This window comes from Paramormyrops kingsleyae, chromosome 23 (assembly GCF_048594095.1).
Source record: "Paramormyrops kingsleyae isolate MSU_618 chromosome 23, PKINGS_0.4, whole genome shotgun sequence".
Lineage (NCBI taxonomy): Eukaryota > Metazoa > Chordata > Actinopteri > Osteoglossiformes > Mormyridae > Paramormyrops > Paramormyrops kingsleyae.
This window is the reverse complement of record NC_132819.1, coordinates 15735612-15752092: the sequence shown is the minus strand read 5'-3', so window position 1 is coordinate 15752092 and position 16481 is coordinate 15735612. Positions and strand designations below refer to the sequence as shown.

At 48.1% G+C, this 16481-nt stretch overlaps 1 protein-coding gene across 2 annotated transcripts; it reads right to left on the bottom strand.

The window, feature by feature from the left end:
- Positions 1-61: 61 nt before the first annotated feature.
- On the bottom strand, positions 62-16031 carry dgat1a (diacylglycerol O-acyltransferase 1a). Of its 2 annotated transcripts, none has more exons than XM_023811908.2 (17): positions 15636-16031; positions 13959-14046; positions 9879-9919; positions 9024-9109; positions 8298-8350; positions 8065-8170; positions 6748-6876; positions 6191-6265; positions 6006-6109; positions 5888-5926; positions 5656-5697; positions 5509-5553; positions 4630-4742; positions 3046-3111; positions 2645-2732; positions 2203-2265; positions 62-1831 (listed from the first exon to the last, which is right to left on the bottom strand). In XM_023811908.2, the coding sequence occupies exons 1-17, from the start codon at positions 15857-15859 to the stop codon at positions 1646-1648; spliced, it is 1548 nt and encodes a 515-aa protein (XP_023667676.2). In that variant the 5' UTR covers positions 15860-16031; the 3' UTR covers positions 62-1645. The 2 variants fall into 2 exon arrangements, with proteins under 2 accessions (XP_023667676.2, XP_023667677.2); XM_023811909.2 differs by having other exon boundaries at positions 62-1807.
- Between the last annotated feature and the right edge of the window lie 450 nt (positions 16032-16481).

The window sequence follows — 16481 nt, the reverse complement described above, 5'->3', positions numbered from 1 at the left end:
TGTGCCAGGAATATTAATGTGCAATTTACAGTTAAAGAAAACAAATAGGCATTTACAGTAGTCAGATTCCACAGGCAGGATTTTATTTCACAAGTATAGTAGCTACCAAACTGGGAGCTGCAAACATTGAGATTTTGGGGCAAGAACAGAACGAGTACAAACATCTCTTTAAAAATTGCCTAGTATCACAATACCAGGTTGGCCCTGATATTTAAAAGCATCTGTTGAGCCTCATTTTTCAAAATACACCAAAACCCCATGTCTTAACTGGAAACAAAAAAAATAAATCATATTTGTACGTGGACGGATTGAGTTATTACGTTTTTAAACTAGTATGCAAAATTAAGGCGGACAGGACATCAAGGTCTGCAAAGGCAGATTCCAATGCTATGTTCCAACTTGGACCAAAACTACAGTGGGAAAAGTCAGACTTATCCAATATATACTGTAATGTACTGACAGGTTCTTACAGCTAAATGCAAAAGTTGCATTCAGTTCCAACAAAATTACAGCAATATCACCCTCATGAAAGTCTCCTAAAATAATATTGTTTCTAAAGTAACGGATTTTCAAAATGTGTTATTTGGTTAAGATTAAAGCCAGTAAGAGCCTAATTACAGCTCTTATTAAAATGTATTCAAAACAAATGGAGGAAAAAAAACAGGATGGCTTTTCAGCTACAGGAAATGAGCGGAACTTTGACAAAAATACAGATTAACTGTACGGCTCAGAAAAGGTTCACATTTCCATCATATGCAGGCAGAAATTAATACCATGGTTGGTCTCTTTGAATACCCGTTACAGGTATTTTCTAATTTGGATCGCTTATCAAAAAATAGAATTTCAGTTACATTACTATGCATTTTTATAATTCTTTACTTGAGGAGATATATACAAACAGACGCAATGGCACGGAAAAAAGGAAGCTGCTCTTATAAACGGCCCAAGTCAGGTCAGTTAGCGAGTGCTTTAAAATCGCTGTAAAGCGAACAGCTCCAGGAAAGGAATTTAATCAGACAAATACAAATTTAATACCCCAACATCTATCAGGCAAAAATCACGTTAATTATACACGACTTAATTAATTAACTGCCCGTTAATTAACGGGCAGTTAAAACGTGCGAACCCACGCCGCAAAGTTCCGCAAACCCGAGCTTGCATAAAAGTGCACTGCGATTAAATTTATGTAAATAAAAATAATCAACTCTAGTCTTTAGTGTATACCACTAACATTATCCATGGCATTAAAGGAGTCTGCAATCGCAAAATGTGACAATTAATGGTGCCACAATGAAAAAAAAAGATTTAAAAATGACCAGAATAATGGAAACGTGTGGATCCAGTATCCCATGTCAGTATGTGCATAAAAAACCAAATATTTCAAGTAAATAATAGAAATGCAATAAAAAAAAAAGAACTCCGATGTAGCTGCAATGGTGCATGATGGCACGTGATTGTTATGGAGCTCAAACCGTTGAGTGCAAGGTTGGGGTGGTTCAACCGAGGGCAAGGAAATTAACAACCTTATTCCCCCCCCCCCCAGATTCATTAGCCACAAAATGCTCTTTATCTATATAACACTTACATACAACGTTCTCAAAAATAAAATACATTTATACCTGTTGTTATTACAGAATAAACAGACTCAGTCTGCCCCCTCTACTGGCGACTGCTGGAAGTGCAGTACGTAATAGTCATGGACGTACATGAGCACAGCGATGGGCTGGCCAATGATCAGCGAGATCCACACCGCCGCGTTGCCGTAGTTTCCTCGAAGAAATCGGCCCACGAACCAGGCTAGGGGAATCTGAATCAGGAAAGTCAGATGAGGCTTTTCCCCCCAGAATTTAATAAAACAAAAGATACACCTAAATTTAGAATATAAGAGTTCTTTTTTATTTATCCCAGTAGGGAAATTCTATTTTCACCTATCCTATCTTGCTTCACATGAGACACACAGGTAGAAATACAGGTGAGAGCGCGAATGGGGGTCACAGCACGGGGTCAGCCAGCGTAGGGGCCTTGATCTGGGACGCAACAGTGCCATCATTCTGACAGCTGCAGGATCTGAACCGGCAACCTTCTGATCCCCAGTCCTAAGCTACAGAGCGGCACACTGCCCCCCCGACCCAGAATCCGACCCAGAACATTTATATAGCAGAATCATGAGATATGTGAAATGTGGCTGACGACTTTGCTGACCTGCGCCATCATGCCCATGAAGGCCCACAGGCGGAACATCTTCAGGGGGACGCTCACCAGGTACTGGGAACACAGCAGAACACACTGCAGGTCATCTCCTATGTGGTCACCCGTTACCCATTAACTGTGCGATACGAAAGCAAGCTGCGCCCCTTTTCTCCTGCATCTACTCGCACATGCTTCTCCCGGGGGCTTAGCGCCTATTATAAGTTCCCCCCCCCCCGCCCCCCGCCGCCTCTCAGGCTTGTGGGCAAACCCTAGATGCTGCATGTCCTCTCTGCCGGTGAGGTACCAAGCACGAGGTAGCCATGGCTACCGTGATCTGGCAACCGGCTGCTTCAGTAATATGGTCTGGCTGTGCTCCTGTGGCAGGAATATGCGTCAAAAATGCAATGTGGTCGTGGCTGTAGCCCGGGAACGTCCCCCCCCCCCGCAGCCTCACCTCGTGAAAGAAGGCCGACATTAGGAAGACCGCAGTCTGGGCGACCCACTTCTGGACTCCTTTCCTCAGCATAGGCTTGTAAAAGTGCCTTTTAGGGAGGGGACACACATTTCAAATTAAAAGTCTGGGGCTGAGCATGGGTGGAATATGGTGCAGTTCTTAAAAAAATGAATAGGTGGATGTGAAAAAGCTGGATCTTTAAGGATGATAAAATATATGGTATGGGGAAGAGAATGGGAAGAATTATGGAATAAGACCCAGGTCCTTCATGCATATTATATACATGTTTTCATGACCCTTACTTTGCATAATTCAATGACAAGACTGGATAAGTGGATGAACTGAAATGTTTTATTTTGTTAAATGCATCTTGTGTCCAAACCCCGCACAGGGTTGCTCACCGGAGACACCACTTGTGTACCGGAATGTTCCAGTTCGCCCAGAAGTATGTGACTGTCTCAGAGTTCCTGCAAAAACAGGTCACCTGTTTAGAGCCCGTGGGGAAGCCGTTGACGTTTGGGGGGGGGTCGTACTCAGGGGAGACAGTGCCTGTGCTGCGTATAACAGGCCGAAGAGTGAGGGGGACAAATTTCCAGCGACACACGAACACACGCAGGAACACACGCAGGAACACACGCAGGAACACACGCAGGGACACACGCAGGGACACACGCAGGGACACACGCAGGGAAACACGCAGGGACACACGCAGGGAAACACGCAGGGACACACGCAGGGAAACACGCAGGGACACACGCAGGAACACACGCAGGAACACACGCAGGAACACACGCAGGAACACACGCAGGAACACACGCAGGAACACACTCGGCTTAGATTACTGGCACGCCTCCTTAAAGGAGACCCCTTATCTCTCCCACTGCAGACACACAGCTACTGCTTTTAAGCTGAACTAACATCCTCTGGGCGTCAGTCTAGCAGGGACAAACAGGAGACAGGGGAGCCGCCGTGAAGGGATTTAGCAGGCAGATAATCTCCCAGGGGCCCGTGGAAGCGGCCGTGTGCTTCCCATTCCACTCCAGGCGGGGCGGCGCGCGTGGGGGGGGACCCCCTTTCACTGCGGTGGCCCTCGGCGTCCCGCTGAGCGTGTCGAATCACGCACAGAGGACATTTTAAATGGCTCTGGCATTTATCTGTTCCACGCTAATAAGCCACGATGACGGGGCGGGGGGAGCGTTCCGGGCTGGTTTGCAATAAAGCGCTCCGTTTCTGAAAGCAAATCATAATTTTCCTGTACTCCCGGTGCCCCCCGGCACTGTGCATGAAACCACACCTGCAGTGGATGTTATTACCATGCTGTGAAAAATGCGCCTCACTCTGTGATCTGCAAGGCCACACACTCTGGATCCACTGCTTCACTATGACACGCTGCTCATGCTCTTGGTTCACTGAGAGCCAGGTCAGCCCCCCCCCCCCATATAATCCCCATTCAGTGAATTCCTATTCTCTGCCTGACACTGTTTAATACTCTGGAAAAATCCCAGTTCCATAAGCCAAAAAGGTGATAGAAATGAAGCAGAGGCCCATCTCCAGATGGCTCGCAAAACCTAATCTTCATTTACAAAAGGGAACGGAGGTTTATTTAAGTCAATTAGGGCAAGGGCATATATCCACAAAATCTCAAGCATAAAGTCTATGCATGGAGACACACACACACACACACACACATTCACGCTGGTGTTTTAGGCAAGGACATTCAACTGTTCAATGTGGTAATTTTAATATGAGATTTAATTCCATGACTAATGAGAAATTGATTTTTTGACTTCCATTTCATTTCTCAGTTTTTTTTCCCCAGAATTAATTCACACAAAGGAAGCAAAATACACACATTTCTAGCAGAAAAATCACAGTTTCAGCACATGGGGAGAGGGGAAAAAAAAACTGGGGATCAGTGACGGTAAGGAGAGCCAGGGAAGGTGTGTGGCAGGGAGGGTGAAGGAGAGTGAAGGAGATCCACTTACCACCAGTCTCTGTAAAACTCTCTGTCCCCAAACTGCATGAGCTCAGCTACAAAGTTCATGGAGGAGTGGAAAAACCAGTAGAAAAAGATCAACCAAATGAAGTGATTTGGCACCTGTTAGGTAGATAGAGAGAAGGAAACCTTGTGTCTTCACACTGGTTTGGAGCAGAAGCGAGGCCAGCAGGTTTCTGTGTTTACCAGTAACATCAGAGCCTACCAATACTGCAACACAGCCAATGGGGGCAGTCAAAGCCTACCCATACTGTCAACACAGCCAATGGGAGCAGTCAAAGCCTACCCATACTGTCAACATAGCCAATGGGAACAGTCAAAGCCTACCCATACTGTCAACATAGCCAATGGGAATAGTAAAAACCTACCCATACTGTCAATACAGCCAATGGGAGCAGTCAAAGCCTACCAATACTGTCAACATAGCCAGTGGGAACAGTTAGAGCCTAACCATGCTGTCAAAACAACCAATAGGAAAAGTCAAGGCCTACCCATACTGTTAACACAGCCAATGGGAGCAGTCAAAGTCTACGAATACTGTCAACACAGCCTATCCATGTTGTCAACACAGCCAATGGGAAAAGTCAGGCCCTGCCCATACTGTCAAAGTGGCCTATGAGATAAATCAGTTTCTACCAATACTATCAACATGACCAACTGGAACTGTCATATTACCAATACTGCCCACAAGCATATGACACAGGACATCAGGCACATGAATTCACTTTAAATATATACAGACGCTCCTCTACTTATGAACTTTCAACATACGAACTTTCAGACATACGAATGAAGAGGACTGTAAGTCCAAATTGTGTTCATTGGGCTCCTGTTTCCTGTCCGCGACATGAAAGTTCTTTGCACTTACCGCGAGCTTCAGCAGGCGTTCGACTATTCTGGAAAAGTCCATATCCTGCAAAGGTAGGGACAGAGTGGCAGAATTCAGACATGAAGACAGACCTGGGGGCACAGACCCCAAAGTCAAAACAGGGCAGGGAAGCCCCAGCGTGTTTACCTGGAACGGCTTCATGGAGTTCTGAATGGTTGGCACCATCCACTGCAAACAAACAATAAATAGAGCATATTTATTAAAATTTAGACACAAAACATAAGTGAGTGATATTTTGTACAATTAAGGTTAAATCAAGGCTCATAGGATATAATAGATTCATGCAAAAATGATTTTTTCCGAAATATAGTAATGAGTAATAATTATCATTGGGGAATCAAATTGTGGTCACACATACCTGCTGGATCAATCCCACCAGCAGCTGCATGAGGAAAACCTGAAAGAACAAGCCAGCGTCACGCCCTTAGTGGCACGAACATGGCGTGATGTCACACGGAATCTCCCATGAGGCTCACCATCTCGAAAAGCCTTCTGAGCAGGAAGCGTTTGCGTATCCGTGGAGACCGCGGGAAGTTGAGCTCATAGCAGAGGGTCGGGGCGAACATGAAGTAGTACATATCTGATGGGAGCAAGAGACGAGAGCTCAGTGCGACTCAGCGGGGCACTGTGGCATGTGCTGGGGTCGGGAATGCACACTTACCCCGGTGCGTGAGGTTCCCAGGGTACGAAACTTGTGCGTGTGCTGCCGCCCCATTAGCGCGGTGCACCGACGGGCCTGTAAGTGAATCAGTTCCTTCAGACTCAAGGAAACCTGCTGAATAACAGCTTTCCATTTTGGCCAGCAGAGGGCAGCATAGTCAGCATTTGTCCCCAATGCCGTTGCTCTACGATGCGAGTTTGGAGTTTGTGTGCCCGGCAAAATAATTACTTATGCAAGCAAAAACACGCAGCTCTTTACAGACATCAAAATGACCGAGGATCAAAGGAGCTATTTATAAAGAAATTAGGCAAAGCTCATTCCATCCATCATTCTGAGCATTAAAACCCTAGAAGTCATTATGCTGCCAATACAAACCAGGCTAAAAGGATTAACAGCACTTTTCGAGGACTCCTGGGAGTAGGAAGGTCCCATGGACGAAGCCCTACACACACAGCAACGCGTTATAACACCTAAAGACCATGAGGCTCCTGCTGGGTGACAGGCCTCGGGGGTACGGCCACATGTGCGCTAAAGGCTAAGCGCTAAGGGCTACTCACAGGAATGCGAGCGGGAGAGGGACCGTGCCTTGGCGTGGCTGATCTCTCGGCACCACCTGTTGACGTCCTTGTAGGAGTAGAGCTTGAGGAAGATGATGGTGTAGACGGCGAGCACAAAGACCCCACCCACTGCAAGAAAAGGTGATATGTAATGGGTACAGGCATGACTAATCGATATTTGAGCTCACCGCCCCCCCCCCCCCTCCCCATCACTAGGCCTATGGCCCCACCCAGGCACGAATCTCCAGCGACCCACCCATGTTTCTCAAAATGCACATGCTTGCCTGACCTTTTACATCAATGCTGGAAATCAACAGGGGATTTGAAGCAGCTCACCGGAGAAGAGTGGCCTTTGATGGTAAACATCTTTGACAAGTTCCCCATGCTATTACACCCCCCCCCCCGCCCCCCCCAAAATGAAAGAACTGTGAAATGCTGTTTATCCTCTAAAGATGGAGGCCAATGGCAAGGAAATCGCACCATGATGATAAAATTGGCAAGAGACCCGACTGATTGTGACAGACGAGCCCCGGTTACTCAGAAAGGGCCACGGGCTGTATGGAAATGGCCTTTACGGAGCGCCCCCTTGAGGGCAGTGGGGACCACTGCCGCGTGTGCCTCTGACCTTTCCACACAAGCGCTCCTCCTCTGAGAGGAGCTGTTAACAATGCATTTATGGCGCTGCCCCGGCTCCGTGTTACGGATGATAAATAAACAAAGGCCTCGATAAGCAGGGGACATTATTCTTTTGATTTACCGACTGACTAAAGTTCTGGTTTTATTTTCTGAACAAGCTCAGGCCGCGCTGCTTTTCCATCGAGGTGACGACCGAGTCGGGTCACGCTGAGGCGGGTTGTCACGGCGACCTGTAACTCGGTGCCCAAGGCCTCTAACACGCACGGACGGCCTGGGGCTTCGTCGAGCCCCCCCACCCCATCTGAGCCTTTACGGTGTTTGTTCAGCGACTCTGCAGCGAATGGTGAGCTATAAATACAGGCTGTTAATAATGACTGCCACAAAAAGACCCAAGGAAAATGGACAAAACAGGCTTTAAGCCCTTAGACTCTTTATTGCATTCCTATAGGGCCACACAAAGAGGGGCCACAGCAGACAAAGGAGAAATGGGGGTGGACAAATGTTTGGGATTAGCCACTTCACCCGTAAACAGGTAACTGAAAAGGATCTCCCATTAACCAGCACACGGCTACACCAGCGTGGGAATAGTACACGCGTCGAGGGAGCTCTGGGCTGGCTGGGGGGAAGCAGAAGTCATTCTAGAGGTCAGGATGGGGGGGGGGGGATGGGGGGGGGACTCACCTGGTGTCAAGGAGCTGACAGTCAGGACGGTGGCCACTGGGAAGCAGAGGATAGCGGAGAGGTTGAGGAGGTACAGGAAGGCACCCATTCGCTCCCCAAACGTGCCCTGGTGTTGGGGGGGGGGAGACACGAGGTTCCTGTCACATTGACACTCAGAGGTCCAGAGGGGGCCCTCGCGGACTCCCCCTTCAGGAGAGCAGATCGGCCCAGTGACACGGCCGCTGGTCACTCACCACTGAGAGCCTCCTCTCCGTGTAGAGAGCGGCCATGATGAAGATGTTCGACACTGAAACAGAGGGAACAGGAGAGACACTCTGCACAAGCTCCAAGAAGCCCCCAGAGTACATAAACCAGGACGGCTCTGGGAGGAAGCACGCAGACACGTCTGTCCTCACGGCGTTCACGAGGCAGGTCTACTCCTCGACTCACGGCTACGCCGATGGGGCACTTTTCACCGCGGCGCCACTTAAATGGCGGCAGAGGGATTAGCCTTCCACTGCCCGCCCGGGCGGGGCACTGAGAGCCGTTACCGCCGCGGGATGGGAGGTGGGAGGAAGATGACGAGGACGACTGGGGAGGAGGACTAACAGGCACGCACACGCGCGCCGCTCCTTTAAGAGACTGGCCATGTATCAACATCATCCCAGCTGCAGTAACGAGGCACATTACTATCATCGAAAATTCCACGCGTTACGTGGATTTGATGTGCAAGGAGCAGAAGGTCGGGATCAGGTCACACTCATGTGCAAGTTTCTCGTCAACAACAGTGTATTTTAACTTTCTCAATACTCAATATTTTAAAGTCTGATTAATCGATTAATCATCAGCAATCGTCAATGTAAGGGGAACCAGTCGGGTGGATTACAGACCCGAAAGAGTGGGATCTGGCTCTCCCCCTGATCGGGGGCCCTGATCGGCCCCCACGCGCCAGCAGAGGTTGTGGCCAGCGGCCTACGCACCGATGATGAGGCACGGCGCAGGCCAGCTGTACGGGTCCTCGAGGAACAGAGAAACCACCTGAATGGGATCCACCAAGATGCCATATCTAGTGAGAGAGAGCAGAAGACCGTCAGTCTGGGCAAAAAGAAAAGAAAAATTATATATACATACATTCCTGTCTTCCGTTGCCTCTGTCCCAACTTTTTTTTTTAAACGTGTTTTTGGCATCAAATTCATACTGAGCATATATTTGTCACAAAATAATAATATTTCTCTGTTTCAACATTTGATATATTGTCTGTGTTCTATTTTCAATTAAATATGGGTTTATATGATTGTTTAATCATTGCTTTTGGTTTTATTTACTTTTCACACTGCGTCCCAACTTTTTTTGGAAATGGGGCTGTGTGTGTGTGTGTGTGTGTGTGTGTATAAATATATATATACACACACACACACACACACACACACACACACACACACACACAACCTCTCCCCCCCCACCCACCCCCATGCCCTCCCTGACAGCTGCAGGGAGCGGAGTTTAGAACAGAAGCTGACGCAGGTGAGGCAGACAGCGCAGAAGCAGCTGGCAGACGCCGCACTCCTGCCCGCGTCTCCTGCGCAGCACACTTCCCCGCTCAGCATGCGTCTCCAGCTGTCAGACGGCGACAGCTCTATCTGCGCCGAGATACAGGACCCGGTCTCGGAACGTGCCGGCTCCTTCCGGAGTTTTCCCTACGACGGTATTAGCGAAACGCCATCCCTGCTATACGCCGGTCAGGCCTGGGGTGACCTAGCTGAGGGTCCCGGGGTCATGTGACCTAAGTGCTGCCCCCAGACTGGGCCATAGGAGATGTGAAGGCTGTACTTACTTAATGAGGTTCTCCAGGAAGAGCCGGGCGTTGCTTAGAATCTGGAACACAGGGAAGAGGGTGTCAGGGGGGGGCTGCCACCGGGAAGACTTTCTGCCGGTGAAGGCAGGGGGAGCCGGGCTCAGACTTACAGGTGTATAAAGTGTCAGTATCACGGCAACAGTCAGAGGCAAATGTGAGCCGAGCGAACTACAGCTGGCCAGGAGGGGCCCCCTAGTGGTCACATACTTTTACTACAGGTGACACTGCCGCTCTCTGAAGAAGTGTCACTTCTGCTTCCTCAGTGCAGGACTAATGCTCTGCTCTTCAAACAAAGACCATGAGAGGACCTTTCTGGGCCTCACTCATCATAATGTATAAGGCACTTCATAAGTGGGGCACAGTGTGTGTGTGTGTGTGTGTGTGAAGGGGGAGGGGGAAGCTCTGCCTTTAATCTCAGAATCAGAGAGGAAACTTCAGCTGCTCAATCTCAGGGAGATCTTCCCCCAAGGCACGAGGGACCGTCACTAAAGCGGCTGACGATGCGGTAACCTTGGCAACAATCGCCGCTCCCCATTCGTCCGATTTCACCGCTGAAGAGAATCTTCCGGTGGTGTGACATTGTGGTATCTCAATGTAAAGGAGTGGAATAAAATAATAATAAAAATAATAATAATAAAAAATGCTGACTTTCTGAGCTGGGGATGTGCCCTGAAGAAATACTGGGGAGAAAAAATAAAATGTAAATGTGGTTGGAATATCTGTCTGGCTCCCTGCATTGGTTTAGTGGGATCATGTGTATGTACCTGTGCGTCTGATGTAAAACATAAGCGTGGCTCAGGCCCAGGTCATCAACGTCCTGATTCAGAAACACCACTGACAGTAATGCGCAGTCAGTCACAGATTCCGGACCTAAAAATGACCCTGCTGTTATACCTGGGGAAGGTGTTTAAACTGAACTTCTCCTGTTACGCTTTAGGGTACCGGTGCACTTAACAATCCTCTTTTCATTTTAGCTGTCAGGCATTAACAAACAGCTGTTCCTTAAGCCGTCCCCCTGGGAACGGCAGCCAATGAGGAATCCCCTGTAAGAGGTGCTGGCCACGCCCCTTTATGGATTCCGGCCAGATTTACACTATATATGTAAATAATAAGGAAAATTAGGCCAGCTTTTTATGACCGCCCCTCTCTCTTGTCTTCACATCTTCCTCGTGTGTATTTCCTGCTCCTAAGGAGATAAAATAGGTTTGAACATGAGGAAAGTTCACCGGGAATTAAACTTATGGGAGGGGAATCATTCCCAGTAGCTCTGAAAACGAGGCCGGCAATGCCGCAGACCGCAACGTCACAGACCGCAACGCTGCAGACCACGCTCATGTTCACAGGGACCCGCTGCCACGGGGTGTTTATTTTTAGACGCCACGTGATACTTTGCACTTGTAGCTCACGTGATCACGGCGATTGCAGCCGGTAATTTCCGCGTGCCGTGCCACACGCAATGCGGTAGACGTGATCCAGTGCCTTCAAAGCAGCTGCGAATATCTCTATAGAATCAGCGGTCATGGTGATGATTCAATTTCAGATGCTGTTAATCAGAGGGGTGGAATGCATAGTGCTTTGCTCACAGATTCCCACCCCTGTAACAAAGGATAAAGTAAAGGGGGAAAAAAAAAAACAATGTCAGGCAAAGTTAAGAAGTTTCCAGAAGGCAGCTGCAGAGGCGGACAGCTTAAGTCCATCTTTCTCCTTTGGCACTGCTGCATGCCGCGCCCATAACGGACCGCCACGTGCCGGGTCCCGCAAACTGCTGAAATTACACCCCCGCATTGAGCCGCTGCCTCCCCAGCAACGAGCAACCTGATTGGCCAAATTTTCTTTTGCTATAAGCTCGTTCTTATGAAGATCAAGGAGGTGCAATTGACAGGGAAAAACAATACTTAAAGAAACAAGACTGTTGTTTTTGGACCAGAATTTACTTGCCATTCATAGAAAAAGCAGTAGGTGGCATCATGGTTAAGGAGTAGAAATCACAACAGAATGGCTACAACATCCAGTCCCAGGAGGGTGACTGTTCTGGTAACCCGGATATAAGCACATTGAATATTTTTTGTAAAAAACACATACAATGCAGTAATGCAACTGTATTTAAAACTATAAGGCATGTTAACAGCTTAGGAGGTGGGGCCTGGTTTCTGTGACAACAGCTGCCTTTAATCACTGGGCCTGACTGGCTCTGTGATGGACGGGACTTCAGCGATGGGGGAAGGCAGCCTGCCAAGTGCAAGGAAGTGCCACGTCAACCGGGCGAGGTCAGCCGCCTGACTCACGCCAGTTCCACGTCTCCCAAAACAGAGAGGCTGCTCTGGCTACCCTTCACAGCCGGGGTGCGGCACACTCCTGCCACTCCACACCCCCCCCGAAAGGCGAGACTGACACAAAGCAGCCCTGTGCAGCGTCCTGACGAGAGCCAACGACCGACTAAAGACGCTACCCTGCAGGTCAGGTCTGAAATTATGAGCCGGCAGAGTAAGCTGAAACCACGTCAATAAAAAAATAATCTCAGCAAACCTTTCAAGAACCATGGAGTCATCTTCAGTATTACTGCCCATGGCTGGGTTTGGGGAGGACCCATGGTTCATGGATTTGTTAAATGAGCAGGGGGGCAAAAAACAAAACCTGCAGCAGATAGAAGATAGTGTCCCCATTAATGGTGCCCCGCTGGTCTGCAGCCTTGGGACAGCAACGGCGATCAAAATAGAGCAAAGTTCCCTCCAGGAGAGAGCTGTCCCAATCCACACTAATGCTGCCTCAGCCCCAGAAACCCGCACAAACCCGCACAAACCCGCACAAACCCGCGTCATGGTACCTACCCACCAAAGGTCTTTAATGAGAGGCTGAGTAAGCGGCTGTGTTATTCTCAAAGAGTTCCATTTGCAGTTTGCACATATTTTGCATGCTATAAACTCGTGGTATCCAGCTGCACCGTTCTGTCAGCCCTGTTGGAAACTCTTTTTGGAGGGGGGGGGGGGGGGGGTTATGAATGACGGGTTATATGCTCCACACTCGAACCTTCAGTCAGACCCTCGGCCACTTTCTTTTCAGCTAGTATGGCCTGAAGGCATCTCCCCATACACATCCTGATCCAAGACGGTTCCGGAAGTTTCCGAGCCACTCCAGGCACCCATTTCGTACCAGGAGGACTTGTGACCTCACCTCGCCTCGCCTTGCCTTGGCTTCTGGTCAAATTCCTCTCAAGCCCATTGCCGCTATAAATCACAGGAGCTCCCCAGAGGACGACAGGCACCCAGTGTGTTATTGCTGGCTCGCTATCTGAGGAGCTGCGTCCTTATCGCGATTCCCTCATGCCCGTGCCCTCACTGCTGCCATTTCATACAGATCAACAGGCAGATCATGGCTGCTGAACCCCACGCTGTCCGCACAAAACCAATATTCCTCCAGATTCAGCGGCTCACTGACAGGCAGAGTGAATCGAGGCCTTAGGGGTGCATTTCCAGCCCAAATAAATATTTTATACTGAAAGCTGTCAAACATGCCTCATAAACAGAAAACTGCAACCTTCTTATCAGAAAAAATGTCACCTGTCATCTTTCATTATGAGATATTATAGAGAGATGTTAAATCTGTTTATTCTTTATATATTTATGTATATTATGAATATAAAATAACATAAGCAGCCATTAAGTTACAAAGTGTCATAACCAGCATCCCATTTTATAGGTGGTATCTGTGAGTTGCATTTCCTGTCCAGAGAACAGCATTTAAAGTTTGAGGAACACAAGTTATGACTGAAGTTATTTTAATGCATTAAACTGTACCGAACTGAGAAGGTGAAGGGGAAACCAGTAGAGACCTTCAGTGTGAAAGGTGGTCTTCAGCTTCTGCTGTGATACGTCACCACGGTGCACAGGAACGGCACAGACGCTGAGAGATATCTGGAAGCTTTGAAAAGATTTCCTTGGCTGTTCCCATATAAGGCTAAAAACTGATGCCTTTGGGATCTGAACTGATGACAGTCGGGTTCTCAGAGACGACCAGTACGTTGTGGGGTTGAGGCCCGATAGTGTCCGACCCGCTACTCACCAGCATGACGACGCACCAGTTCAGGATGCCCCGATAGTTGCTGTAGCCACTGGCTGAGCTGAGCAGGGACTCCTGAATCCGGTGGCAACTAGGAGACAGAACCAAAAAAATTAGACTATAGCAGAAAAAATTCAATCTTAATTCAATTTTATTTATATATGACTTTTCACAAAGACCACTGTGAAAAAGCACTGCATGTTGTCCTGATGTCCCCAGAGAGTTAGCCTGAAATGGCAGTGGCAAGGAAACACTCCCCCAATGACTGGATTAAACCCTGAGGTGAGAACTGGGCCCTGTACTACGAAGCAGGCTTACTGGCTTATCAGGGTAACTTGTCGGATTTAAGGTAGTCTGGGAAAAATGTAGGTGAACGAATATGAAGTCCAATTAAACTGTGGTACCTTAAATCCAACAAGTTACCCTGATAAGCCAGCAACCCCGCTTCGTAGTACAGGCCACTGGACTCTAAGAGACACCACGCCCTCCTCTGGCAGGAACCGGGCAAAACAAGGTCTCAGTCCAAAGCATCGGTGCCAGGAACTGAAGTAGAAGGCAGCAGAGTATAGGCAGGTAGGCATATATATTAATGTATGGCTTATTTTTTCCAGTGTACTAAAAGCAAACTCCTCAGAGTACATAAATCTGATCCATCTGGTTGAGTTTGACTGGCGCTGTTGTAAGACACACAGTGTTATCTTAAAGGTGCCACACTAGATAAGCGTTCCCTTACGAGCCTACCCCCCATGACAAATGCCAAACCCGCAGGGAACTGCCACACTTTCCAGCCTCGCAGACTGACATAACATGACACATGTGAGCAATAACCCACGGCTTTCCTGCGCGCCTCTGCTCACTGTGTGTCACATCTCAGAATGAGTTACGTCTTCGCGGGAGCCGCCGCTTTTATTAAACACGAGATTTCGGGCGAAATAGTAATATTGACAACTGAACCTGACTGTGCCTGATTTGACGCTCACTTCCACTGACCTGGGGCAGGATGAGTGCAATTCCCAGAAAATGAGCAGGAGTACAAAAATGCAGCTAATTACAGACATGCTTCCACCTAGTTAGGTTTCTAGACTTAGGGGATGTTTCTTGATGCTGCAAATATAGATCGCCTGTATCTCTATCGTACTCAAACCACACTCAGTATCAGCTTGGGCTCCTGCATTGAGCTGCGTTGCAGAACAGAATCACAAATTTGACGATCACATTAGCTGACAAGAACTGGCTAATACAATGAATGTGGGGAATGTTGGGAAACCGCTGCAACATCTGCGCAGGCTGACATTTCACCCACATAGGCGCCACGTTAGAGGCACGGCAGACATTGTCATCAGCCATCCGACAAAAGACACTTGTTGCCCCAAGCAAAGGAGCCCCCTGCCCAGCGCCTGCCTTGAAACGAATGGATGAATGAATCCTTGGAAACACTGAAGACGCCGAAGACCAAGGATCAGTTCAAAGCCATGCTGATATTGACCCTAAACTATCGGAATTGTCCTGTTGATTGTACGTACATGTCTGGTCGTAATGATGGCGTTAAGGTTGCAAACCGTTTAGTCAGACATGCCACGTTGAGTGTGAGGCAGCTGCCATCCTGGCACAGGCACAGTGCACAGAGAAATACAGCTGGGTAAGGATCAGCAGCCATAAACGGCCAGCTATAGCCCTTACCTGAGCTTATCACCTGAGTCTTCATGCTTTCCCTTGTCTTTCCGCGATGTCGTGGGCGATTCGCGCACCTTGTCCTCCTTACTGGCATTGCTGTGGTTGGCGGCGATGCTTTCACACGCACCGGACTTGTTCCCATGCCCTCGTTTCAAAGTTGCCACCCCTGCCCCAGATATTGTAGTCCTTCTTTTGCGGGTATTCTGGCCTCGATCATTGTTATCTCCCATGTTCCTCTTCAAGGTGCATTAAGCCCACGCATGGCAAAGTTCCCCTTAAGTTTACCGAGGCTCACTTCAACAGCGGCTATCATCTGTGAAATGATCACGGTGCCCTGTTATTGACCCGCACTATCACACTGGTTCAGGAAGCGAGGAGGAGCGATCCTTGGCACCTTTGAACGGAAAGGACCCTCAGCAAGCGAGTGGTTATGGGACTTGTAGTCTTTTAGCGAACAGTATATTAACCTAAACCTAAAATCTTCAGTCACTGCTAGCCTTTTCCATTAATCACAAACCAGGAAACTGGTTTTAAGATCACCACTGTTATAAAATAAACTCTGTAAAATAAGATTTACTAACAATCCTCCCAGGGAGAATGAATTCACAGATTCACATTTCTCACCGTGATTACTATAAATGAGAAATTTAAATTAATTCAATTTATCTATTATCAATCATTACTAAAGACTTAGTAATTCCGAATTACTAAGTCTTTAGTATAACCGATTATCTCTGTTATCATTACAGAGGAGCGGACGACGGAAGAAACAAACTACAATAGCCATAATGCATTGCGCATTAAAAGTCTTTCAAAGGTTGGGCTAATCATAAAGCTTGTCCAATCAGAGGC

Coding starts and splice junctions, on each gene's coding strand:
- dgat1a (XM_023811908.2), bottom strand. CDS start 15,859: ATGGGAGATAACAATGATCGAGGCCAGAATACCCGCAAAAGAAGGACT. Junction 9,920..13,958: donor ACTGGTGCGTCGTCATGCTG/GTGAGTAGCGGG, acceptor CCTGTGTTCCAG/ATTCTAAGCAACGCCCGGCT. Junction 6,110..6,190: donor TGGGAACCTCACGCACCGGG/GTAAGTGTGCAT, acceptor TGCTCCCATCAG/ATATGTACTACTTCATGTTC.